The 27,901-nt window shown below is 31.0% G+C and overlaps 2 protein-coding genes across 13 annotated transcripts; both read left to right on the top strand.

Moving 5' to 3' along the window:
• The first annotated feature begins 9,787 nt into the window (after positions 1-9,787).
• LOC124422744 (cytochrome P450 6B5-like) lies at positions 9,788-15,277 on the top strand. 3 transcript variants are annotated; one of them, XM_046959609.1, is made up of 6 exons: positions 9,788-9,958; positions 10,763-11,482; positions 11,748-12,324; positions 13,484-13,705; positions 13,821-14,072; positions 14,677-15,277. In XM_046959609.1, the coding sequence occupies exons 2-6, from the start codon at positions 11,132-11,134 to the stop codon at positions 14,853-14,855; spliced, it is 1,581 nt and encodes a 526-aa protein (XP_046815565.1). In that variant the 5' UTR covers positions 9,788-9,958; positions 10,763-11,131; the 3' UTR covers positions 14,856-15,277. The 3 variants fall into 3 exon arrangements, with proteins under 3 accessions (XP_046815565.1, XP_046815563.1, XP_046815564.1); XM_046959607.1 differs by having other exon boundaries at positions 9,788-10,402; XM_046959608.1 differs by lacking the exon at positions 9,788-9,958 and having other exon boundaries at positions 10,423-11,482.
• A 677-nt stretch (positions 15,278-15,954) lies between these two features.
• On the top strand, positions 15,955-27,104 carry LOC124422710 (phosphatidylinositol 4-phosphate 3-kinase C2 domain-containing subunit beta). 10 transcript variants are annotated; one of them, XM_046959537.1, is made up of 27 exons: positions 15,955-16,783; positions 17,122-17,366; positions 17,436-17,648; positions 17,730-17,967; positions 18,129-18,173; positions 18,397-18,658; positions 18,756-18,976; positions 19,049-19,154; positions 19,222-19,383; positions 19,468-19,697; positions 19,776-19,875; positions 19,960-20,379; positions 20,485-20,686; positions 20,804-20,977; positions 21,080-21,340; positions 21,411-21,599; positions 21,678-21,694; positions 21,791-22,008; positions 22,687-22,833; positions 22,907-23,155; positions 23,231-23,667; positions 23,731-23,887; positions 24,513-24,748; positions 24,846-25,046; positions 25,702-25,898; positions 26,024-26,271; positions 26,345-27,104. In XM_046959537.1, exons 2-27 carry the CDS (start codon positions 17,122-17,124, stop codon positions 26,516-26,518), a joined length of 5,349 nt encoding a protein of 1,782 aa, XP_046815493.1. In that variant the 5' UTR covers positions 15,955-16,783; the 3' UTR covers positions 26,519-27,104. The 10 variants fall into 10 exon arrangements, with proteins under 10 accessions (XP_046815493.1, XP_046815488.1, XP_046815492.1 ...); XM_046959532.1 differs by having other exon boundaries at positions 15,956-16,583; positions 19,046-19,154; XM_046959536.1 differs by having other exon boundaries at positions 15,956-16,739; positions 19,046-19,154.
• Positions 27,105-27,901: the final 797 nt, after the last annotated feature.

Genomic DNA, 27,901 nt, shown 5'->3' with positions numbered 1-27,901 from the left:
AGGCAGCAATACCTCTCCGCTGTAATAGAGATCCTTTTCTTTTCGTCCTTAGTCGAATGCGTGGACCACCTTATCGGACCCCTACCGAATCGGCTCATATACCTTCTTCTTCTTCTTCTTCTTCTTCTTCTTCTTCCTTTTCATCTTCTCCATTTTCTCTTCCTTCCTTAACTGAGCGGCTTTTCTAATAAAAAAAAAAGAAAGAAAAAAAAAACATACATAAAAAAAATAAATCTTCTTTATTGGATCGTGCTCCCTTCTCATCTTCCTAGAACTCCTCAATTATAGGTCCAATATTCGAGAGAAATAATCGTCGTAATTCAAATATTTTATTATTAAATTGAATTATCTTTATCATCTTAATTTCGATTTTTCGTTAATTTACAGTTTAATCGATTTTCCGAAATCTTCGGAGATATACAATAGTAGATAGTAAAGGGAATTCTACTTAAACTTTCAATACCATTGTCTGTGAACAATCTGAATTGGTAAAACAAAAAAGAAAATAGAAAGGAGAGAACAAGCGAAGTACAATAGAAACGAGAGATATCTGTAGGACAACCTTAAGAATTTTAAGATCCTGTAAATGAGGAAAGGTGCTATGGTGGAGGAGGAAAGCTGATATCTACCGAGTGTAATTGTCATTCGTATCTCATTCTGTATTGCCACGAGGCACGAAGGTGGACGATGAAGAAGAAGAGAGAGAGAGAAAGAGAAAGACAGACAGACAGAGAGAGAGAGAGAGAGAGAGAGAGAAAATGAGAGAGGGGTGTCAAGACAAGGATGAAAATGGGTGGTAGAATGAGAAGGGAGAGGTATAGGTATCGTAGCTTGGAAGCAAACACCGTTTCGCTACAATGAAACGCAATTTCCTGCTGTTGCTGCCGAGACTGAGCCAGTCGTCTCATTTGTCTTGGCTAAAAGCTTCACTCCTCACGCTCGCTGCGTTAAACAATCGTACCTGCGTGGCATTCGTTAAGAGAAGAAGGAGATGCTCTTCTCTCTTTCTCTCTCTCTCTCTCTCTCTCTCTCTCTCTCATTCTCTCTCTTACTCATTCTCTTTCTCTTCCTTTTCTCTAATCTCTCGAGACGTTCTTCGAGGATTATTTACAGCATCATCCCTGTATCATTCCGTTATTCAACGTAAATATATTTAAAATATTGATTTAAATCGAAATAACCGAAATACAAAACTAAACTTTATCGAATAAAATGTCAATTTTCCTCACGAGGAAATATAAATGTAATAGACCAAGAGAAAAAGAAAGAATGTGAAGTAAAAGAGAAAAGAAAGAGAGAGAGAGAGAGAGAGAGAGAGAGAGAGAGAGAGAGAGAGAAAGTAAAAAGAAGGGCAAAGAGTGCCAGGCAGCAGGAAGACAGGCAGTATTATTGCTTTAATCGATCAGCCCGATAATTCTATTACCATTTGCGTTATTCAAATAGTATTTAATTTTCCGCAACGTTACCTTTATTTCCCGATTTACATTTCATTCATTCAGAATTATCTCGCCTACCGCAACACCCTCACCTTCGTTCTACCCTCCCATCCACGCCTTACCAATCCCCCAACCTTCTTCTCTCGTTCGAAGCGACAACCTTCGCGTAACTTCTTTTTTTTTGGTCATTTAAAAACTGCGGTCTTTCGTATCTGCATATCGTTAACCTTTTCCATTTCTATCTTGGACGATGAAACGGTCAGATGCAGTATGCATCGACGTTAAATGTAATCAGCGGCCGACGTTGTCTTTTTCGTTCGTCTTTTTTCCTTTTTCCCCACGTCCCCGTCCCCGGCGTTTGCTCTCGACTCAACTTTCTTTTTTTCTTTTTTTTTCCACCGCGAACGATTTGAAATTTCAATAGCTACTACGCCTTTTTAAAATGTATAAGAGTCGGTGCGAGTCACCATTAATGGCTTTATGCAAATCGTACTAATGCTTTTAATCGAATTTGAATTTGCAGTACCCGGTCTTTCAACATTTCCCCGATACATTCGTTTTAAAATACGATTTTCGATCGATAAAGACAGATCTCTTCGTAGCTTTTCGATCTTCACCATTGAAATTTACGTTAACTCGTAGAATACTTATCCATCTATTCACGCTTTATATGTAGTAGGAAGGATGAAAGTAAAGAGAAGAAGAGAATCGATTATGAAGCGAAAGGATGAATGTGTAAGGAGAGAACGCAAGAAGACAGGCTAATAAAACGCACGACGAAACTCTGAGACTCCTCTCGAATCGTTTCCTCGCAAGAAGTCGACGTCTTCTGTGCTAACAGTCTGAAGAACAATTACGATATTGCCTCGACGTTTGCATAGAGGAGGCTCCACTCTTCTCTATCTCTATCTCTTTCTCTCTCTCTCTCTCTCTCTCTCTCTCTCTCTCTCTCTCTCTCTCTTCTCTCTTCTATTCCCTTCACTTCTCTGATTCCGTACGCTCGTAGCTTTGCTACATTTCCTCGCGTGGAAAATGTGTTAGTGAATCGTATTGTCGTCCTTCTCGTATTTCGCAACCTTCTATAAAATCGACTACATTCTCTGCGGTGAGTACACTTCAGTCTACCGTCGTTCTTCTTCTTTTCTTATTCTTATTCTTTTCGTCTGTTTCTTCTTTTAAATTCCTCAAGACCTTTTGCCAAGGTACTTTCGCCTTCTACTTTTTTCTATTTAAAAAAAAAAATATATATATATATATATATATATATATATATATATATATCTACTTTCCTCCTTTAGCCACGAATATGATTACGTTCGTTTCGTTCAGATCATATTTCATGCTAATAAAAAAAAAGTCAATGTATATTTCAATTTATAAAAGTGATATCCTTGTCTTGTGTGCTTAGCTCTTCAAAAATTTTCTACGTGTGTATACATACTTACGTATCTCAAAGAAACGTTTTCCGCCATCGAAGAAAGATATATATCTAATCATTAAAAAATCTCAAATGTCTTTAAGAAATAAGAATGTAATAGATTTAATCGAAATACTCGGGTGAAACATGAAATTCTAAATAAATTATCTATTCCCATTGACATGGCCGCAACGTAAATCTGTCTAATTACAACATTAATTAAATAGAAAATTAATAAAATCGTGTCCATAGTAATTATGAAATTTCGATAAGCTATCACACTGAGTAATACTGTATTTATGGAATTTAATCTTTTTTATTGTTAACGACAAGAAAAAAATCGGATTATTTATTTTTACAATTTGAAAACGAAATATATGTATCCATTTTCAAAGAAATATTTTATTAAATTTTTTCATACTACTTTAAATATTTATTAACGCGGTAATAGTTTCTCTCTCTTTTTCAAGGTTCTTCTATTTATCTTCTTGCCTGAAAATTCAATAAGATTTTTCTATAAGTACTAGTATTTTTCCCATACGATGAATTTCAAATGCTACGACTCGTCGTAGAAAAGACGTTGATGTTGTTAAAAGGAAAAAGAAAAAAAAAGAAAAGAAAAAAAAAAAAGAAAAAAAGGAAAATGCTAAGAAAGATACCACGAAGCCGGATTATTTAATTAAAGCGTGGTCGTACTTGGAAGAAAAATTTTTCTGACGAGGAACCAAAGGATCGATAAGAAGGAAAAATAGGCGAGTGATCTCGAACGAGAAACGAAAAACTTTCGAGTTCGGCCGATGTAAAAGTAAGGAAAGAGAAAGATAGATAAAGAGAGAGAGAGAGAGAGAGAGAGAGAGAGAGAGAGAGAAAAGGATAAGAGAAAGGGAGACGTGGAAATTTCTGGTGCTTTACCTTATCCAACCACCTCGTCCGACGTCGGTTTTCTCGTGAAGTAGATATCGGAAACTTTCTTTAATCAAGTGTTTGATCAGCGACTCACCCTTCTTTTTCATTGTCTTCGTTCCTCACCAATCTCACTTCGTTGAAGGTTACTTATAAGTAATATAAAAAAATCTCTGATACATCAATTGATATTACATTATATCGTGTAAAAAGATCTTGAAAGAGATAATGTTCTAACAAATTATAAAAATGTTTACCAAATTGATATAATCAATTGATAAATTATAAATGAACGAACTTGTACCTACTAGATATATTCTTATTATTAATCATTATTCTATTTATGTTAACTTGATAATTTTTCTTTTCTTTTTTTTTCTTTTTTTTTTTTTTTCTTTTTTTTTTAATAAAAATATTATCGGTATTGCATACGTGCATTATCAATTATATGTTGATGTTAATACTCGTATGTTTGAAAATTTGTAAGCGTTTCACAATATTGGCAATGAGCATCATTTAGAAAGAGAAGCAGAAGAAGAGGAAGAAGAAAAAAAGAAGAAGAGAAAGTCAAGGTGCAATGAACGGTTACTAAGAATCACGCGACACATAACGGTGCATTAAGGTGGGCTCTAAAAACGACGATATAATTACATGAGGTTGCGCTTGAGCCATGATTTAGGATGGTATAATGTATAATTCTTAGGTCGAGGGTAGAGCGCGAGTACGAGCGCGTACGCGAGAAAGCGAGCGAGCGAGTGCGCGCGCGAGAAGCCACCCTCTCGTTCACGCCAACCCTGTCTTCCTCGAGCTTGCTCTAGCGGCACGGCATCGTTAGTGTAAAGTGTAGGTGCTTTCGCTAAAGTATCACGCCTATAAAATGAAATTAAACTTCCAGCAAATTTATCGGCTACCGCGGTATTGCGGCGGCTCTTCTCTCTTCTTCCTCTCTTTCTCTACGTCGTTCGTATCCCTTCCTCTCTTTCTCTCTCTTCTCTATTTCTCTGATTCCTTCTGTCAGCTCTATTACATCGTCTCTAACTCTCGCGAAATCGCAAAAATCGAATCATTCAATTTTCAATCATCTTACGATTATATAAAATTAAATGTAAATCTCTCTAAGTTTTTATATCGTCTTAAAAAAAAAAAAAAAAAAAAAAAAAAAAAAAAAAAAAGAATTATATAATGTAAAATTAGAAAATATTTAATCTTCAAACAAAAAATACTGTAACGAAACAAATGCGAAAAGAAAAACGGAAATATTATCAAAAATATTTGATATGTTTATTGACGTGTTAATTAAATGACGTTATAAAAGATAAAACTCGATTCTTCTCAGTCGATAAATTCGAAAAGTTCTCAACCGTGCAAATGATTGACATGACAATAATCGTATAAAACTTTTTTTCTTTCTATTCATTTTTTTTTTTATATATATATATATACACTAAAATTTGAAAAGGAAGAAAATTCTTATTTATCTTCAACTATCTGAATAAATATCGTGAACTGCATACAACATGTTTATAATTTATTGGTCACATTATAGAAACTATCCTTGAAATGTAATCAATACTCAGTATTAATTCATGAAATATAATCTAACCATGATAGTTCATGTCGTCTCAAAACAATTTAAGAAGATAATAATTCCTTTTAATATAATTAGACGAAAAAAGTGTTTACATTTATTCATGTATTTTGATAATACGATAATATATTGATTTGGGTAATTTTTTATTAAATATCAAACTCGAGATATATAATATAAAGAAATAAAAAATAAGAAAAGATTGAATTTCTCTTTTCTTTTATCGTCGATCATGAAATAAATTCGCATACATTTACACTGCTGATTTATATAAATTTATTACTTGTAAATATCTTCCGATTGAAATACTCGAGGTAAATAATGTAAATAATAAAAAATAAAAATAAAATTGTATTTCTTTCTCTTTTATCTTCGATCATGAAATAAACACGCATACATTTACACTACCGATTTATATAAATTTATTACTTGCAAATATTTTCCGATAGAAATACTCGAGGTATATAATGTAAATAATAAAAAATAAAAATAAAATTGAATTTCTTTCTCTTTTATCTTCGATCATGAAATAAACACACATACATTTATATTGCTGATTTATTTAAATGTATTACTTGCAAATATCTTCCGATCGAATAATTTTAATAATATAAAGAAAAAGATATATTTTTATAATGATACGATTATACGAAATAATATTGAACTATTAAAAAATTATAAACTGTCTTCTCCTTTTGTTTTAAAAAATCGTTAATTTAAACGAAACAAATTATCTAACTGAAATCATTATTAGAGTTAAGATAAACATTTTTGATGAATCTTTTTTATCTGTTATAGCAAACGTGTATATATATATATATATATATATATATATACGTATATAATAACGCGATCGTTTTTAGAGTAAAACTGCAAAGTACAGATAGAAAAGTGTTGGAAATCTCAAACGGGAGAAGATAGAGGTAGTAGTTAAAAAAAGAAAAAAAGAAATCAAAAAAAAAAAAAAAGAAAGAAGGAAAGAGGAAGTTTGAACGGCAAGACTCGTGGAATTATATCCACGCTTTCGAGGCCCTTAAGCCGGTCTCTCTCTCTTTCCCGTTTTATCGATAATGCGTCTCTGGAAGCAGTTCAGTCTTTGTAATAAATCGCGCTTGGGGACGCAGTTAGAGGGGATCAAACCGACATCTCCGATACTAGACGAGTCTCCGTGTCTCCTTTTTCGTCCACCATTCCTCTCGAACACTTTCTTATCGTCTGCTATAAATCGATATAAATTTTCGAGGATCGTAACACTATCGATCCACCGGATATACATACATATACTCAATGGTCCTTTTACGAAGAGTATAAAGATTGAAGCTCGATGGAGAATTGATTTATCTATGTGTATATTACATTCTTCGTCAAAATGATATTTTCTTATAATTATTTGTTTTTTTTTTTTTTTAATTTACGATAACAATTAAATTACTTTCTTTTTTTTTTATGGAATATATAATTAACGAGATAATTAGATATTTTTCTTCGAGCGTATTATCGATTTTAATTAATTCAATATTTCTTAACTTTCTAAGTTTTATTTGTTTATTTATTAGAGAGGATGATTAATGATATAATCGACTGGATTCTCTATCTTTCTTTTCGAAATGACCGCTGCGTATCGTCTGTTTCGTGAATCGCATCGTTGAAGTCACGAGTTCTTTGTCGACCGGTTACCAACGGCAGATCAAAGGACAAACGAGTTCATACAATTTTTTAATGATTAACTTATCCTTGAATGGTACATTGTTTTGACGAATAGTTTTTATCAATGGATTTAAAGTTTATAAAAACAAATCGTACGTTCTCTCTCGACTTTCACACGATATTTTTATAATTTGTCAATTTTCTTCATTATTATTTTTCCTTTTTCACATTGATTGATGATTTGAATTAATGAAAAATATATTGTTACAATTTTATAAAATGTATCTACGCTTCAATCAGTCATTGATCTCCGAGAAAGTCTATCCAAGAGCGAGTTCCAGCTATAGGATGCGTCAACACGATCCATCGAACCAGAATGCGTCATTTTCGGAAAATATTCAATTACAAAGGGCTTTGATCAAAATTATACGCCAGAGACATGATGTAATTAAGTAATATTGTTTGTCTATGCTTCAACGTAATTTATTAATTATCTTATAATTTATATACGTAGAATGATGTATAGATGATATATCGCAAATTTTATCAAAGCTAATTTCTCTTTATCAAAATCTTTCTCGTGTAATATCACACACTTGTTGTGCTGGTTTGACATGCTTAAAAACATTAAAGAATAAAATATGATAGCTTTTATTATATCTCGTTTAAATTAAGAACATATTTCGGCCTACATAGAACACAGAATTCACATGACCGTATCGCCCACATGAAACGGTAACCATATATATATACAGGGTGATTCATTAATAATTAGCAAGCATTATTTTCAAACTTATATCAGCAAATATTAGCATAAATTGTTTTTATCGTATTTTAGAATGCAAAAAGAAAAACTTTGCTTTTCTCTAGACGAATAAGTTAACTTGTAATAGTAATATTTTTTTTTTTTTTATCGGAGATTTGATATAAATTATAATTTCTGACAGAATCTCTTTAATGATAAACTAAATTTCTTACACAATATATACCTACAAAAAATCGTTTAATAATGAAAAATCTGATTAATAACGCATGTCAAAATATATACGAATATTTTACTTTCATTTTATATTAAGAATAAGATAAAATTTTAATAAACATTAGATAATTATATACGTATTTATTATTAAACAAAATTTACACAAGAGTCATATTCTTATCATCAATAGCTTCATGAATAATCTTTTGTAACAGTTTATGAATCATCCTATATACTTATCGATGCATATACGTACGCACACATGTATCTATATAGTACATAGATACACATTGGAATAGCGATTGCCGATGAGATTCAACTAAGATACTTTACATTATATACTGTCACGTTGAACGCGCGCAATCCCGATAAGGTGAACCACAAATGACTTTTGATATAATATCAAATCCTATATGCAGATATATTCAAAAATTATTATTCCTTTGTATAATAAATTATCAATATTTTATGACGACAAAAAGAGATATGATAGATCATGCCAAAAAATTTTCCATTATAAATAATTTAGAGATTCTTTACAATTAATTATTTTTTATAGGTCGACTTGCAATTTAAAAACAAGCGAATTGATCGTTTATTTATTGAAATTGCAACAACACGATATTAAACCAACCGATTGTCCTTGTTTGCTCTGTTATATCTAAAACGAATAAAATAGATGGTTAACGGAAAAAGATGCGATAAGGCAGACCGAGAACTAGCATTGCAGACTTCCACCATCTGTTTTCATCGAGAGATTCGTGCTATAGCTATATATATATATATATATATATATATATATATATATATATATATATACATACATAGCTATCAACGTCGTAAAGGATCACCGAAAGGAAGATCTATTTTCATTTAGGAAAGATCACGTTTCCTCTGATTAACGAGACAACCTCGCATTCAAGGTACTCTCTTCTTCAACTTGCTTGTTATTTACATTTCCTACGAAAGATATTTATTTTTATTTTCTTTCTTTTTTTTTTCTTTCGTTTTTTTTTTTTTTTTTTACAACACATGTTTCAGAAATGAAACATGTTCGTCGTAACATCTTGACGATTTATATAACAAAAGAAAAAAACAAAATGGAGAAACATAGATCCATCATCGTTTAACTCAACTAACTGTAATTAACGTTTTATATATATATACTAAAGGAAAAGTTTTTAAGTGGACCAAAAGTTCAGCATACTCTTTTTCAGACTTCTTAGACAAATTTTTCTCAGATTGTAAGTTTAGAAAGGACTTGAAAAAGAGTAATTGATACTTAAAATCATTAGAAGAACTTTCGGCCTGACCTTATTTTTGCGTCCAAGAGCAAAGTGATATCTTATAAGGTGTAAAAAAGTGAAGTGGGGGAAAAAAAAAGAAAAAGAAATAACAAAAATCACTGATCGTTTAATTTCATAAAAAAAAAAGAAAAAAAACAACGTATCTAATTAAACTCAATTAAATTCATTCCACCGTTAAATGATATCGTTATTGAACAATTAGTATTACTCCGTAATATACCTTGCACTTGATTTTACATTATTTCAAGATCGTAAAGTACACGTCATCATATTCTTGGCTCGAAAATATAAACATCCGTAAGATTTTTCAGATCTTCTCACGTATAAGAAGGAAAACGGAAGAAGAACTAGTGGCGTCTATTTAAGTATGTTGACCGAATATGCTATTGGTTGATTAGAAGAAAAAAAAAAATAAAAGAAGAACGAATAAAAGAAAGAGAGAGAGAGAATAAGAGGGGAGAAAGAATCCAAAAGACTTCGTCAGAGATAAGCGAATGAGGTGATGGTTTCGTAGTCGCGTTGTTGGCCACGCATAGGCTCAGAAAGAGTACGTCAAGAGGCTTCGTTGCTCTCTTCTGCAGACACACAAGGTCTCTATAAATGCGTGCGCGTTCGTTCATTACTACCAGTCGACACCGGTGGGAGGTCAGTCTCTTTCGCGGCGAGGCGCACGCGTCAAACGTATAACGCAACAACGTTTCTCTTCATCCTTTTCTAATCTCATACTCCGTTCTTCCTTCTCCGATTCTCTTTAGCTCCCTCTTCTTCGTTATCACTTCACTTGACAATGACGAAGATTCATCGTAACGCGGTGCATCATCAAAGTGCATAAACGACGTGGATCAAGTTGTTTACGCGCGTAATAATTCAATCGTGAATACTAGAAATTGCATCGTTCGATTGATCGAATGGATCGATCGATCCTAGAAGAAAAGTGAAAGTTCATTGATTTTCATTCGATATCGAGATAATTATGAAATAGATAATAATTGAAGGATAAGGGGAAAAAATATAAAAAGAAGTTATTGAACGTAGATGAAAAAGGATAGAAGAGAGATGTATCTAGGTCGCACATATTCTACACGATCTAACATGAAAGTTTTCATCGATCATTCACTTTAGAAGGTTCTTCATATATATATATATATATATATATATATATATATATATATATATATACCGTGGAAAAGGAGTTAGTTATATATCTTACTGTTTGTAAAATCTTTTTTCTTAAATACGAGCAATAGACACGCAAAGGATGTAATCAAAACGATGGAAGAGATCTGATCAATTCTCGTTCGTTCGTATGTGATAAGAACGATACGAATTGATTAAACGCGAGAAGTATATTTTACTCTTTCTTACAAAGAGAATCGTATATCGATAAACTTTCCTTTTGTTTCTTTTGTAAATGTTTATACGCGTTTATACATCGTATATGTCTATTCTATCGATATTTAAGATAACTCGTAATTTAAACCACAGTATCATGTGCGGTCGGATCGATTATAAACGTTCCTATGAGAAGAGTGTCAGATCAATATATCATCACTCATTAAAAGTGAATGTACGCAAGTAAGCGCGTGGCTCTCAACGACAAACGAGTCAACGACTTACCCACCGGCCACTTCGTAAAATTTTTTGCCACCAATCCGAATACGTTTGCATATTCGTATGTTGTTGGAATGCAAAAAGTGCAATCGAACATTCCTATTCTATTAAACGAGATTACGTAGACAACGAACTTTCATAACGAATCGAAAAGAAGTTTTACGAAACACACACACACATATATATTGTTTTGCAAGTAAATAAAAACGTTTAATCAACATCAAAGAAACAAAGATAGTAAAAATGTTGGAACTATTAAAACAACTTTTAGATCCTTTCCTTTTAACTGGCCTATTTTTCGGCATTTTGTACTTTTATTTTACGGCGACTTTTAATTATTGGGAAAACCTTTGTGTACCATTCAAGAAACCAACCGTTTTGGTCGGTAATTTTGGATCCTTGTTATTATTTCGAAAATCTCAGCCAGAAGGAGTGAAGGAAATGTACGAGTGGTTCAAGAACGAAAGATTCTTTGGGGTTTTTCGTGTTAGGTCACCGATTTTAATACTAAGGGATCCTGATCTTGTCAAGAGCATTTGCGTTAAGGACTTCGTTTGTTTTGGAAATCGTGGCATACCAACTAATAATTCTCAGGTAATAGAAACTTTATGGTTTTAAGTTGGCAATAAAATACTTACCAATATAAATTAATATTAAGACTTACCAATATAAATTTTTATTATCATTTTTCATATTTTATAGTTTTTATTAATGATAATGAATTACCATTGTTTTTCATTTCGTACATGAAATGGTGGGCGTTTTGACGTATAAAAGAACAAGAAAAAAGAAAAGAAAAAAAGAACGACATGAAATTAAAAGTAAACGTTTCAAAAAATGTAAAAATAAATATTTCCAGGATCCATTGTCAGGTCATCTTTTCAATTTGGAAGGAAGAAAGTGGAAGGGTCTGAGGTCTAAGTTAACGCCAACTTTTTCCTCGGGCAAACTAAAACGAATGTTTTATTTATTAGCCGAGTGTTCCGAAGAATTTCGAAAACTTATCAGTAAAGCTTCCGAAGGAAAAACAGCTGTGGAGGTTCGTGAGCTAGCAGCAAAATTTACGATCGACGTCATTGGTAGTTGTGCTTTCGGCATACAAATAAATGCTTTGACCGATGAAGACTCCGAATTCCATAGGGCTGCAAAGAAACTCTCAAGGCCAAGTTACAAAGCGACGTTGTGGAGGATGCTTCGTACAGCCATGCCTAAGATCTATAAGTTTCTAGGCGTTCAGGTCATCGATCCTGAGGTTACTATGTTTTTCAAGAACGTCGTGTCGCAGATGATCAAGCAACGAGAGAGCTGCGACCAAAGGAGACACGATTTTATGGATCTCTTAGTGGAATTGAAGAATAAAGGAAGCTTGGAAAACGACATAGGATCGATATCCCAAGCGTTGAACGAAGAGGACGTTCAAGCCGCAAAGGAAATTGGTAAAACCAATGACCATAAAAGAATTTAATGTTATTATTTTGTTTGAACAATCGTAACAACGTGTTCTACATGATATGCGTTATTTCGCATTTTATTTACAGAGGAACAATAATTTTGACGGCTTTGAACATAATAGCTGTTCATTATTAACTATAGAATTGTGTCATTGATAGCTTATAAAAAACGATTGAAAGGCGTGAAATCGTTTATTGTATCTCTCTCGAGAAAAAAAAAAAGAACCAATTGAGATTATAACAAGCATATAATATTATAATTACAATCGTTGAAGCAATCAAGGAACGAGAGAAATTTGAATATTTTCGATGAAATTGTTATGGTTCATTGACGATAAACATTTCTCTGTTCATTATTACTCTTTATTACACTTAGCAACGTGTTAAATACTCTTCTCTCGTCTTAATGCTAACTAATTTAATCGAGTCACGAACCAGTGCTCTTTCCTTGTAAATATTTATCACGTTCTTCGAATTCCATTGGGATATTAAACATATATTGTCGAATAAATTGCACAAGAATATTCCATGTCTATAAATGACTTTGCTATTTTTATAAAGACACGTTCGATAATAAAGGAAATATACCGAAGGAGTTCGTAGTTCTGTGCTGCGCGTTCCATCGAAAGAAAGAAAGAAAAAAAAAAAAAAAGAAAAAAACATAGGGCCTCAAAACGACTAGAAAAATGCGGTTCTTCTAGAAGGGGGCGGACCGAGATTGGACGCGTCGTGTATCATGCCGTGTAAGGAGTATTACGAAGCTCTTTTCGTAGTGTTTTATTCATACCGAACGTTTGATAAGAAGTCGACCTTAGGTTATGTAAATTACTCTCTTACAATTTCCGTCGAAGAAATGCTGTTAAAATAAGCGCCAATAAAATAATCCGTCCTATAATTTTATTTGTTTTCTATCGCGTCGCAGGCGTATCGCACTATGTAAAAAGAAAAGGAAAAAAAAAAAAAAGAAAAAAAAAGAAAAGAATATGAGAGAACTCGGACCATATTTGGTAAATACATAACAACGATACAACCTCGTTTTCTCTAAGCTGATCAAGCGTTTCTCGATTTAAGTTATGAAAAATCAGCGGATTTTTCACGTCGAAACGAAGTTATCATGACCTACTTTCAAACGTATCATTTCCAGAGCTCGATGAAAATTCCATCGCGGCCCAGGCCTTCGTTTTCTTCGCGGCCGGTTACGAAACTTCGTCCAACACAATAGCGTTCTGTCTGCACGAATTGGCATTAAATGAAGAAATTCAGGAGAAGACTAGGCGAGATATCAACGACTCCATAACGAAACGAGATGGGAAATTAACTTACGATGCCGTTCAGGATATGAAATATCTCGACTTGGTGATATTAGGTGAGTTCATTAGCTTTGTTCGAGCTTAAAAAAAAAAACAAAAAAAAAAAAAAGAAAAGAAAGAAATATTTACTTTCTGTTTTTTTCTTTCTTTTTACTAATTTTTTCCCTACAGAAACTCTCAGAAAATATCCACCAGCTCCGTTACTCTCTCGAAGATGCGAATACAAATATCAAATACCTGGAAGCAACGTCGAACTACCAGCTGGAATGCGAGTTGTCATACCAATTTACGGTCTCCATCATGATCCGGACCATTATCCAGATCCTGAGACATTTAATCCTGACAGATTTATGGATGATAACAAACGAACGAGACATCCATATACTTATCTTCCTTTTGGAGAAGGACCACGAGCTTGTATAGGTGCTTTTAAAATATAATTACTTTTTTTCAAATAATAAAAGAAAATATAGTGAGAATATAAATTTTCGTTACGGAGATTATATTTACGAGGGTATTAATTATTCTTTGTTATGGTTAGTTCAATGGTTTTATTGTATTTATCGATTGCCGTGTAAAACACAAAGTAATTGCTATTTGATGAATATTTCATTGGTATGAAAAAACGCTATCGTTAATCCGATTATATCCTTGGAATTTTGCATACCACAAGATTCTTAATCGAAACTTACGTCATCGATATTTACACTGCCACAAAGCCCGTACGAAGATAAGGCTTATCATTGTTTTTATAGTAGTAATTATTAAAACAAGCGGCTCTAGAGTTATTAGAGTGATCCTATAGTATATTTTTTTTCTCTCGATAATTTCATAATAACTTTATTTTCGTCGATAACATATTTATCAGTAATCATCTTCAAAAGGTAAATAATCGTATAAATATATCCTGGAATAATATTTATTACGATAATATATTATTACGTTCCGTAATATAATAGATTTACGATGCATGTTGACGTATTCATATTTAACTATATTATTATTTTTATTTCTTTTTATTTCTCAGGAATTCGATTCGCACTGCTGCAAATTAAAATTGGAATAATTTCCTTCTTGAGAAGTCATGCGGTTCAGGTTTCCAATAAAACAGTTCATCCCATTAAATTCAGCAGGCGAAGCCTTGTTACGACGAGCGAAGATGGATTTTGGCTTAATATTATTACTTCAGAATCTGACAATTCTTAAAATATTTTCAATCATTAGAATTTAATGTACTTAACCTTCTTTGTTTTTTTCTTTTTTTTTTATTTATTTATCATTTTTTTTTTTTTCTTTTTTTTATAAAGATCATCGCACTTTGCTAAATTTCTAAGTCATTCTCCATATAGAAATAGACTGATATACTTGAAATTTTACTTGGTATTATTAAAATTAAAGGTATAATTGATAAAGATCTTTAAATAGAATAGATAAGAAAATACACGTTCTTTTATTTTTATACGTTTTCTATTTCTTTTATTCTTTTTTTTTTTTGCAATAATAACGGCTTTGATCGTTTTACAAAAATCAAGTCCTTACGAAAGATTTTCTACGCGATTGCAATTATTGTATTACCCCATTATTTATCATACGTCTCTATTAATTAAATAAAAAGTAATAATAAATTATATAAATGTTCTTTTTTCTTTTTTTTCTTTTTGTTTCCTTTATCACAAGAATTACATTGAAATTGAATGAATGAATGTATATCCATAATGAAACAATCTTAATTATAGAAAATAATTTATTTCATAAATCAATTGATACGATGATCAATTCAATGAAAATATTCTCGCGAGAGAAACAGAAATAAATTCATTAACAAGCTCTCATTCGTAAGTTGTCTATAAAATGAAGATATATAAAGAAAGAAAAAAAAAAAAAAATAAAGCGTACAAGATAAGTCGTAAACAAATAAGATGTGAATAAGAAGTGAATTGAAGTAATCTTCCAAAAAAAAAAAAAAAAAAAAAAAAAAAAACAAGTTACATTCACGTTTTAAATCCTCTTTTTTTCTCCTCCCCCTTTTACGTGAAAGAAAAAGAAGACAAAAAATAAATAATATCATAGAAATTCTTTTCAGATGGGTTTTTAATTCGTAAAAGTTTGTCAAAGCTCAATCGATACGCTTAAGCGAATAACGATCTCTAATATCGAACGGAAAGGAAAGATGAGTATGTGAAAGGAACAAAAAAAGGGTGATAATAGGAGAAAGAGATAGTGATCGATAGAGAGACAGAGAGAGAGAGAGAGAGAGAGAGAGAGAAAAGGGTGAAAGAGAGAGAGAGAGAGAGAGAGGGAGAGAGATAGAAATGAATCTAAAGAGTGAGAGAAGCAATGAGATCCAGCAGCTGATCGCTCAACGCTCCGGAAACTATTACGTTCGCGCGTCATGGAGTCGCTTTGAGACTCTTTCAATTACAAAGCCGCACATCCGATCGAGTTTTATTAAAGCGTCGGCGTGTCGGCGGCCGCTACCAGTCGCCACCAACGCACGATGTACAAGTACGGTAACGTGATGATAGTGTTGGTTATGCGGCGTTTACACGCATTTCTCCTATCGTCGTCGTCGTCGTCGTCGTCGTCGTCGTCGTCGTCGACTTCCTCATCATTATCCTTACCTTCTACAACAAACTTCAAGTAGGTACATTCTTTTCTTTCGTCGTGAAAGAAGAAGGAGAAAAGAAAAGACAGGAAAGTCGTAAAAGGCGACGTGAACGTATAGCGCCCGACGAAACGCGACAACGACATCGTGGAAGACGTGAGAGTTTATAGAGGGGAAGAGGAAGAAAGAAATATACGAGATGTCACGTCCCCGTTCATAACGGTGTTTCAACCTTCGAATATATATTTTCTTTGCCCGTTTTTAAAAAGCTATTACGTTCTTTTCGTCATAACATCTGTCAATAAAACTGCAATAAAAATAATGCCACGGTGAGCAATCAATGAAATATCTTTGTATCTAACGATCATTTAGACGCACTCTTTCTAATTCTTTTACGTCTCTTCCTTTTGCGGGAGAGCATTAGTCCGGAACACGATAAGGACATTTAAACGCACTAATACTGATACTTCTTTGGAAGTGTATCGGTGAGCACATCGACTTTATCACAACCAGCATTCCATCTACTAACGTAAACATTATTCTCTTTCTTCGTTTTTATAAGGTTATCTTTTCTTTGAATTATAACTTCTAGATATAGTATAATATAGAAAGCAGGTTTGTTTACTATATTAATTCTTTGATAATATTGTAAACGATAATAATCGAATAATCTATTTTCATATAAAATTATTATTATTTAATATAAAATGAATATCATTTTGATTTTATTTATAGGTTATACCTTAAATTTTCTCCATTAATTGTTCTAAACGTTGCTTCATCATGTTATTTATATGAAACTTTATAAACTAATTATCATGAATTTTATTTGTCATTGATTTTAATAATTTCATATCTTGTTTATAGATGTCAAACTGCAATAGAAATATACATACGCAGGGATCTTCGGTGATAGACTATGAACGTCAATTTCAAGAAGATTTGGAGCGTGCTCAAGCATTAAGCTTAGAGAGTTTAGCTTTAGAAAAATTTAAGTTACAAAAGCAACGCTTAGAATATAATAATATACAGCAATCATATCGATCACAAAATAATTCACATGATAGAAGTAGTGGCTCAACAACGACAGATGGTGCTTTGCAAGGTGATAAGTAAGTAGCATTTTTTTTACTTTGGACATAGTATAATATTTAGAACTAATTAATTGTGGTTATTAATAGATTACAATTTAGAAGTCGTCCACGTCCTGGATCTTTTAATAAAAATCAATCGAAAAATGCTGCGCTATTGGCTCCACCACCATCAATTCCATGTAGGAGAAATTCAACAACCGCTACATCCAGCCAGGAAACATCTATTGATTTAATTAATTTTACAAGCCCTATCAAGCAGGATAGTTTATCAGAATATTGTACGCCACCTCCACCACCTCCGTAAGATGCAGCATATTTGTTTTGAAATTTACAGATGTTATTAAAATGATCTATGATTATGTAATATATTTGTATAAATAGGAAAACGCCAATAGAACCAAAGTGGGAAACTCATCCTGCCTTATTAAAAAAGCAAGCAAGGATTTCAAGAAGTAATAGTTCTGTAGGATCTTATCAATCTCGAGATTTTAGATATCATTCACTTTCGCCTGGGCCTAGGTCTTCTACTGCACCTTGTACACCTGGAACACCAGGAATTAGTCCTATCTTGTCAAGGGCCAGTAGTAGCAATAGCAATGTACCTGATATTACACCACAGGCAAGTAATATGTTCTCATATTTCTCTTTATCTATTTATATAAATCTGTGTGTGTGTGTGTGTGTGTTTATATGTATACTATTTATATTACATATATCCGTATATATTTTGGTAGCTTCTTAGTAGAATAGTAAATATTTAATATATTATTTTTATTACAGCCTGCATGGAATTTCTTTGCTTTTAAAAATTATTTATCTCCACAGGTACATCCGTTTGTACGTTAAAAGGTTGAATTGTTAAATTATGTATATATATATATAATTATTATACATAATATTGAATATTAAAAATTAGTTGTATTTGAATCATAAGTATTTAATAAGTGATATATTGAATTATGGGAGTAAAAATAGATGAAAGAAAATTGGAATAATTAGGTATTATTATTACATATGTATACATAATGAAATATATTGTTTATTTCAGATTCCTCCCTTGCCTTTGAATTACAGACCTGGCATTTCAGCACCAGCTGCCTGTAATATGTTAGTACCTACATTTTGTGCAGATGAACAGTTAAATGTATTGAAAGTGATAGAAAAAAAACCAAATAGTAATCTTATAGATTTGAATACTTGTGAAGAAATAGAGGATAAAACAAATGTTAGAGTCAGTGTATTAGAAGCATTTGATCCTTTACTTGTTAAGACTGATGACAACAGTGAATACACAAAGGATATTAAGGATGGTACGTTATTACTTTTATATTGGTTAAAATTCATTTCTTTATATTAATGTGTTTTATATATATATATATATATATATATATATTCTTTTTTGTTTAGATATTCAATCTCAAATTAGTGGATCTGTATATGATCCTTTTGATCCTTTTGACTACATGTATAGCACAAATGAGAGTGTAAATTCAGATCCAGTATATGTAGCAGTAGAAAAGTCAGGCAAATCTCAAGCTATTTCTCCAGCTGCACCTCCACCACTGCCACCAAGAAATTCATCTGCATGGAATACTATTGAAAGAAGGAGAACATCCTTGGACCGCCGTGTAAGTTATATATATATATATATGATTGTTATATTTTTAATTTTGATATTGTTGCAATATCTTTTGCAGCAGAAAAAACAATCTCGTTTGTATGAAAACGTAACGGTAATAAAAACTAGACCATCCAGTAATGATGGTGATCTAAGTGCTTTTCATCAAATGGTTAAATCGGTGCGAGGTTCGTAAGAAGAAGAACGATTTTCCATTCTATATCAATCATAAATTAATTAATTTAATTTATATAGGAGAATATCCATTTAACAACCCTAGTACAAATATTGGTCACGTAATAAGTCCAACAATGGAAAATTTATATCCTGAAGGCACAAGTATAAAATTAGTTGTGCATCCACAATTGTCAGATAACGATAAAGATTCTATTCCGTCCATTTCATTTACTTGTAATGGTACGTTCATTTTCGTGACATTAATAAAACGTAAACATTCTTTAAACATTTTAATGAAGTTTTAATTGGAATATATTTTTGCAGTGAATTGTAGCGTTGAACATGTTATTTTAAATGTAGCTTGTTCTTTGGAGGATGAAGATACAGTAAATGTAGAGAAGTATTGTTTAAGAGTTTGGGGCTTAGCAGAATATTTAGCTCCTAATACAACATTAGCACAATATGAATATATTCATCAATGTATTAAATTGGAGAAAGACATTGAATTAGCTATTATGACAAGGGCGCAAATCAAAAAATCTATAGCTCGCACAGTAAATACTTTAACTTTTATTAATTATTGTACTAACCAATACTCTTTATACAAAATATAATTTTTACTTCATTTTCAGCTTCAAGATGATAATCAGGATCAATGTCTTAAATTAGAAGATATACTACCTAATGAACCATTACAACCAATTTCTTATGATACATTGCTTATCTTATTAGGTATACTTTAAAACAATTTTAATGAATTGTACTGATATCTAATTATAATAATAATAATTAAAATACTTTCTTTTTATATCGCAGAAACGGTAGAAAAAGAAATGGAGCGTGTAGAAAATACTGCGATGCAATTAGCAAGAACAAATCATGGTTCTGGTCTACTACCTCAACTCAAACCTCAAGGTGTAATTCAAGCTGTAAAGGCAGTTTCTGCTCTGATGGGAAACATTGAAACTTTCGAAATAACAGAAGCAGTAGATAATTTTGTAAATGCTTGCTGTCAATTTTTGCCACAAGTTCATACTACGAACATAGAATGCAAAAAACCTGAAATTGTACATGAAGATGGAGATTATTCGGTTGTAACGTTAAGAACGAAGTTTCCCGATGTGATTACCTCCCATTGCCATAAAATTCGCGATGCAATTCAAGATCTTGTAGAAACTTATTGTCATGCTTTTAGAGTTGATTTTCAATTGAATAGTAGAGGAGAAAATTCTACAAGTAAAGACAAATTTTTTATTTATATGGCATATTTATATAGCCAATTTATATAAAAAATTATATATATATATATATGACTATATTTATTTATTTACAATTTAATAGATAGGCTAGTATCTTCGGAAGTTATAGATACTGTACTTGTACGAGTTGGATCATTACATAGATTACCAGGAAATTGGAAACATGATGATTACATTATTGCAGCTCAAATATTTCATGGTACAAGACCTGTTGGTAATCCTGTTTTATCAGAACCTACAACAGTAAGCTTGAGTTTTTATCCGAGAATTTTATTTAACTCTTGGTAAGTAATGCATTGCGTATTATAATATATTTAACAATGTTTTTTTTCTTTTTTTTTTTTTTTTCTTTTTTTTTTTTTTTTATAAAATTATTATTCTATCGTTTAATATTAATTTAGGTTGGAATTCCGTGGGACCAGTGTATGTCAAGTTCCAAGAGAAGCTAGGCTAGTATTAGTTCTTTATGGACGTACTTTACAACCAACTGAACATGAATCAAATTCCGTATCAGAAGGTGCTATGAGAAAAGAAGAACTTGGTTGGGCTGCTATACAGTTTTTTAACTATGATGGGTAAATAAATATAAAATCTCAAGGGACAATATATATCGTGTGATTTAAATCTACATGTTGCTCTTTGTTACAATTATATACATTTTTTTAATATCGTTTTAGTATTATGAGCCAAGGAAGTTTCTTTTTATCTCTTTGGCCTGCTATCGCGGATAAAAGATTAGGTCCTGCACCAGCACCCGGGACTCATCCTCATAGTGATACACATCCTATTATAGGATTGGAATTACCAGATTATGGAGGAAATGTTTTGTTTCCAACAGAATTAAGAGATCACGATGTTGAATCATTGGATTTTAATTCATTGGATCAAAATACGCAGGAATTATTATTGGATATTACGCAGCAAGATACGTTTTCAAGGTATTGATATCTGTGTATCTAAATTATGAGAATATTAGATTTGATTAAAATTCTATTTTTATAACTTTAGGCCTCCTATTGATGAAAGAGAAATATTGTGGGAGAAAAGACATTACTTGCACGACAAACCAGAAGCTTTACCTAAAGTATTATTAGCTGCACATAGTTGGGATTGGGCATGTTTGCCAGATTTGCATGCATCTCTAAGAGTTTGGAGTCCTTTACCACCTGTACAAGCTTTACAATTACTTTTACCATGGTAAGTTACATTGTTGTATTATTAATTCTTTACATGTCATTGACTTTGCTGTGAGGACAAATTTTTCTTTTTTAAAAGCTTCACTATAAAAATATGTGAGTATCGCTGATCGACAATGTAAAAAAAAGTAAAAATAAAAACAAAAACGTTCAACGGTACACAAGTGATTAATATTTTCTTTAGTTTTCCAGATATGAAAGTACGAGAAATGGCTGTTGGATGGATCAGAGAATTAAGTAATGATGAGCTCGTAGATTACTTACCACAATTGTTGCAAGCATTGAAACATGAAACATACGAAGCTTCTCCTTTGGCTAAATTTTTATTGGAACGAGCTTTGATATCACCAAGAGTAGCTCATCATATTTATTGGTTACTAACACAAGCATTACCAGGACAAAGTCCCCAGGTACAGGTTGGAATGTAGTCATCATATATCATTTATTTTCTTCTTAATCCTTTCACTATAACGGAACTGATCACTAAAACATCACTGAATGAAACTCCATTTCACAAGTGTACAATTTGCGTGTCGACAGTCTCGCGTGTTCTTTGATAATAAGAGAACATGACAACAGATACGTTCTCTACGCACTCTATATAAATACAAAATATCGATACATTGAGAAATATTTACCATTTCGATAAATGATATATATTGAATAACCTTGGTCGTTTGTAATATGTAAACAGGTCAGTTTCGTGATAAACGACTTTTAGGGTATACACATATTAAGATATTAATGTTATTTCATGTGAAATCACGTTAAATCGCTATATTTTCTTAAACATATTTTCTCTTTGGATTTATTTTCTATATTCAAGTCGATTTATGTATATTATTCAAAGAGAAAAATATTAAAAAATTTTCTATATCTTTTTTTTTAAATTGGAAAAATTATTCCTCGAGATTTTATTAACAGAAAACAATGCGTGCGATTTCACGTGACGTGATATTAATATGTTTTTACCTTTGTACTCACTTATGGTAATGAAAGGATTCAGTTTTTTTCACATATCTTTCATACTTCGCATAATAATAAAAATCCATTAACGTATCAATTAATATAGTATATTTGTCTTTTAGAATTCTGCAGAAATTGTACCAGAAGACGAAAAAGGTATCAGTTCTGCTAGATATCATAGGAGATTACAATTAATGTTGCGAGCATTGTTAGCAGTTATAGGGGATGCTTTAAGGAATAGTTTTCTTACTCAACAATTATTAGTTAAGGTATATATCTTTGTTAGATATTTCCTTTTATATAATCATTATTTATTATATAATCTAACATATTATTTCTTAGAATTTAAATGAGGTTGCAGAAAATATTAAAGCCACTAAAGAGTCATTACGAATGGATGCACTCAAAGTTGGTTTACAAAATATACATTGTCAATTAATGGAGGATAATGGTACATGTTTACCTTTGTCTCCTAGTAAACAAGTATATGGAATCAATGTACAAATTTGCTCATATTTTCCATCGTTTACACTTCCATTGAAAATTAATTTCATTAGCTGTGATAATGTATTAAGTCCTGCAATCTTTAAGGTATTTAATTTATACAATAATATTTTTCTAATATTATCGATTATGAAAAAAATATAATAATTATATATATCACAGGTTGGTGATGATTTGCAGCAAGATATGTTGACTTTACAAATGATGCGCATTATGGATAAATTGTGGCTGAAGGAAGGCCTTGATTTAAAAATGGTAACTTTTGCATGTGTACCGACTGGTCACAAACGTGGAATGATAGAAATGGTGACAAATGCAGAAACACTTAGAAAAATTCAAGTCGAGTTTGGTTTGACGGGATCATTTAAAGATCGACCCATCGCAGAATGGCTAGCAAAGCATAATCCTTCTGAATTAGAATATGAAAGAGCAGTAGAAAATTTTACCGCGTCATGCGCTGGTTATAGCGTTGCTACTTACATTTTAGGAATTTGTGATAGACATAATGATAATATTATGTTAAAAACATCTGGTCATCTATTTCATATAGATTTCGGAAAATTTCTTGGAGATGCTCAAATGTTTGGAAACTTCAAAAGGTATAGACAATAATCGTAGAAATAATGACAATATTTATTACATGGATATTATTATTTTGTTAGAGATCGAACACCATTTGTTCTAACTTCTGATATGGCTTATGTAATAAACGGTGGAGACAAGCCGTCAGCCAAATTTCATCATTTTGTAGATTTATGTTGTCAAGCATTTAATGTTGTACGTAAACATGGCAATCTTATCCTACATCTTTTTGGATTAGTAAGTACAATTAAATTTTATATCGTTATTATTTACAAGATTATTATTTTAAGTAGACGAAAGAGAAAGCATATTTGTTTTTAATCTTCATCCATTCATCATATAAATGATGTGTTTCATTTATGATAAACTCTCTCATGTTTTTTTTTTTACGCGTTATATGCTTTGTTATGAAAACAACTAAACCGCGCAACGGAAAAACTTATCCACAAGTTTTATCAGAAAGCGGCCCGTTATCGTACTAAATTCTGCGCCTGGTACTTAATTAACGTTTATCGTTCGAGTCCTTATAACGTCGCAGTCAGAACAATTTGAACGATTAAATTATAAAAAGCATTGGACAAATTTGTTACGTGTTGAATAGTAGTGTTCCTTTATATCGTAAAAATGTAAAAAAATTGTGATTTCATTAATGGATACATTTTAATAAAATTTGAATCTTAAAAAAATATCACACTGTATACATGTTAATATTAATTATTAATTCACAATGGAAAATTTATTATCGCAAAAGGAATTAAAAATGCAACTTTATAAACAAAATATTATACAACAAAAATTAAGTGATATTGAAATAAAAGAATTGTTAAATAAATCAAAGATGAACGAATATACAACTTCACAGATGACTTCATCTGGGATCTCTGGTGTTACAATGGATGCTGTTAGTTATGTACAAAAAGCATTGCTTCCAGGACAAACTAATCCTGAAGCAGCAGCAAAATTTGCACGAATGATAGAGAGTTCATTGAAGAATTGGTTTACGCAGTTTAATTTCTTTTTACATAACTTAGCACAACTCAGATTTTCTGGAGATCATAACGATGGAACATTATTATCTTTTATTCCACGTACATATACGTAAGTATGGATTAATTTCTTATAAAAAATACTCGGAATGTAAATTGGAATGTAATAAATTTGGAAAACAATATTCTTATATTTCTTACTTTTATAGGATGCAACAAGAAGGCCAATTAACAAGTGTACAAGTACATGGATATCAAAAAAGATATGATCCAGAAAAGTATTACATGTATATTTTACGTATACAAAGAAAAGGTCAAGCAGATCCTACATATCTTTTTCGCTCATATAAAGAATTTTGTGAATTTTATCAAAAATTATGTATACACTTTCCTCTTGCTAAAGTAGCCAGGTAATTAATTATAATATATATTCTCGTTCATAATTCTTATCCTTTAATTTCTGCATTTGTTTTTGGAATTATTGTAGAACTTGAGTCAATTTTATTCTGTTCACCTTTTTGCATATGTTGTTTTGGATTATTTGATTCATTCTTTTCTATAAGTTGAATTGAATTTGAATGAGATATTGGACGATATGTTCCCATATTAGATGTACTGTAGTATTTTTTTTTTATAATCAATTCAGCACGAAATCGTTTTAAACCCATTTTGGTCTTCCTCTTAACCTATGATAATCGATAAATTATTTATATTTAATGCTTAACTTATTTAAGATTCATTCGATAATATTTTCACATATTTATCTATTATTCTTTTTTTTCTTTTTTTATATTTATTATTTTATTATAAATATGACTTACTTGCGAATATGATTAATTTTGTAGAATCGAGAATTTAATTTAACATACACATTTCTTTTAGATACAGTAAATTACTGTATTGTCTAAAAATTGTTATCTTGTATTCTTTTATATCTTATCAATCGAAATTCTTGGATATTTTAATAATCGTCCACGGCATCGTGCAAACTTTTTTTCTACATTCTTTCTGAATATCAAAGACAATATATTATTTGTATATAATTATTTTGTTTAATTTAATTAGCTTACCAAGTGGTATAAGCGTTGGACGATCGAATATAAAGCAAGTAGCGGATAAAAGACGTGCGGACATAGAAAAGTTTCTATTAAGTTTATTTAAAATGGCTCCAGAAATATCACAAAGCGATTTGGTGTATACATTTTTCCATCCTTTATTACGAGATCAACAAAATGCAGATATTCATTTGCGTAAAGTAAAAGGTATATATATATATATATATATATATAATCATTAATGTCCATGCGTATTCTAATACGTATGTATTATTTTTTGTAGAATTTGTAATAATGAATTTAATAAATTTAAATTAATATACTTTTTCCAGTTGGTAATTGGTGGGCAGAGAAAAAAATCAGAGAGAACGTACAATGTGGACAAATAAAATTATCACTTCATTATACCCGTGGGACATTATCAGTAATGGTTTATCATGCTAGAGGTTTACCAAAAGTAGCAAATGGTCAGGAACCAAATACTTACGTGAAAGTATATCTCAAGCCCGATCCTACAAAAGCCACAAAACGTAAAACTAAAGTTGTTAAAAAGAGTTGTTATCCTTCATTTATGGAAATGGTAAATTACACGTAATAATATTAATTTAAATAATCTACAATTGTTAATGTTTTTAAATGTTCTTTTGTTTTAGCTCGAGTACCGAATGCCACTTGATGTAATTAAGGAAAGAGCTTTGGAAGCTACAATTTGGAATCACGATACTTTACAAGAAAATGAATTTCTTGGTGGTATTCGATTACCACTCGGTCGATTGGTTTTGACAAACGAAATAATCGAATGGTTTTCATTGGGTAGTGTTCGATAAAAAGGAAAATAGAAAGACTGTGTTAATAATATTAATGCTCATAACTATTAGAATAATAGAAAATGCTAATATCTTATATCGCACAAAGAGAAGGCATTGCTTTTAAAAATATTCTGCTATCGTAACTAAGGGATTAAGGATGACTAATGTTTTAATCAAAATATTTATATAGGCGTGGTATAATAGAAGCTCATTTTCGTTTGTCACTATATATTCAGAAATTCTAATTGAAATTAATATGAAGTATAAAACGTGCAGCATATTTCATAAAAGTATTCAATTTTTACAAAAATTACTTGAAATTTCATAATTATTGAAATGAATGATTAAAAGGTATTATTTATAAATGAATTTTATAATTGAATTTGTAAAGATTAGATATATTAAGAAGAAAAACCCGCTTAGATGTTTAAACTATTATCAAAGGAATGATGGATCTGCATTTATACGATGCTGTTTCAGATGAATTATACACAGATATTTATTTAACATGTTTTTTACTAATCAATAGTTATCCTTGTAATTGTACATAAATAGAATTGAATAATGTAATCTACACAGCGAATCATTAAAGGTAATATTTTTACATGGCTGTCTTCTAAATAATGTGTTGAAAGTATACACATATTCATATTTTTCATTGCTGCAAACATATACGCTCACACTCACACACACAACCGCATTAACATTTTCTGTAGAACATTCAGTTCATATATAAGATAACATATTTTTATTTTCATATTTTAACATTAAAACAAAATTAAGTCATTGATCTATGTCATTAGAGTAAATTAACGATGAGATATAAGTTATATAAACTGTTAATTTTCGTAATATTATTTTTTCTCTGAGTGAAGGAGGAACAAAATTATGTACATATGCTATCGAATTTGTGTAATAAATTATCATTTCTTATATATATATATATATATATATATATATATATATATATATATATATATATATATATATAAAAAAAAAACAAAAAAAAGTAATACGATTGTCTGTAATATGTACGTGACGTTTTGGAATGAGCAAACATAAGTTAATAGATTAAACGAAAGATTAAAATACGGCAAGTATATGACTGTCAGATTTAACGATAATCATGTTCCTACAGAGATGTTAGTTCTTCGGTCTAATTAGAAAAATTTATACTATTTCGTATATGTTTTCATATGAAAATATTTTTCACATATCAGATATTTTAATAAGTGACAATTAATAATTTTAACATGTGTTTAGATTATTGTAAAGTAAGTTATTCAGGTGTCCTAATGAATATTATTTGATGAATATCAATCGTGTTTTACTGGCATGCTCTCATCATCCTTTAGTTGCAGATTCGCTTAGCATTATCTTCTACTTTCTTATATTCTTATA

This window comes from Vespa crabro, chromosome 3 (genome assembly GCF_910589235.1).
Source record: "Vespa crabro chromosome 3, iyVesCrab1.2, whole genome shotgun sequence".
In the NCBI taxonomy this organism is placed as follows: domain Eukaryota; kingdom Metazoa; phylum Arthropoda; class Insecta; order Hymenoptera; family Vespidae; genus Vespa; species Vespa crabro.
This window is presented reverse-complemented; position numbering and strand designations above follow the sequence as displayed.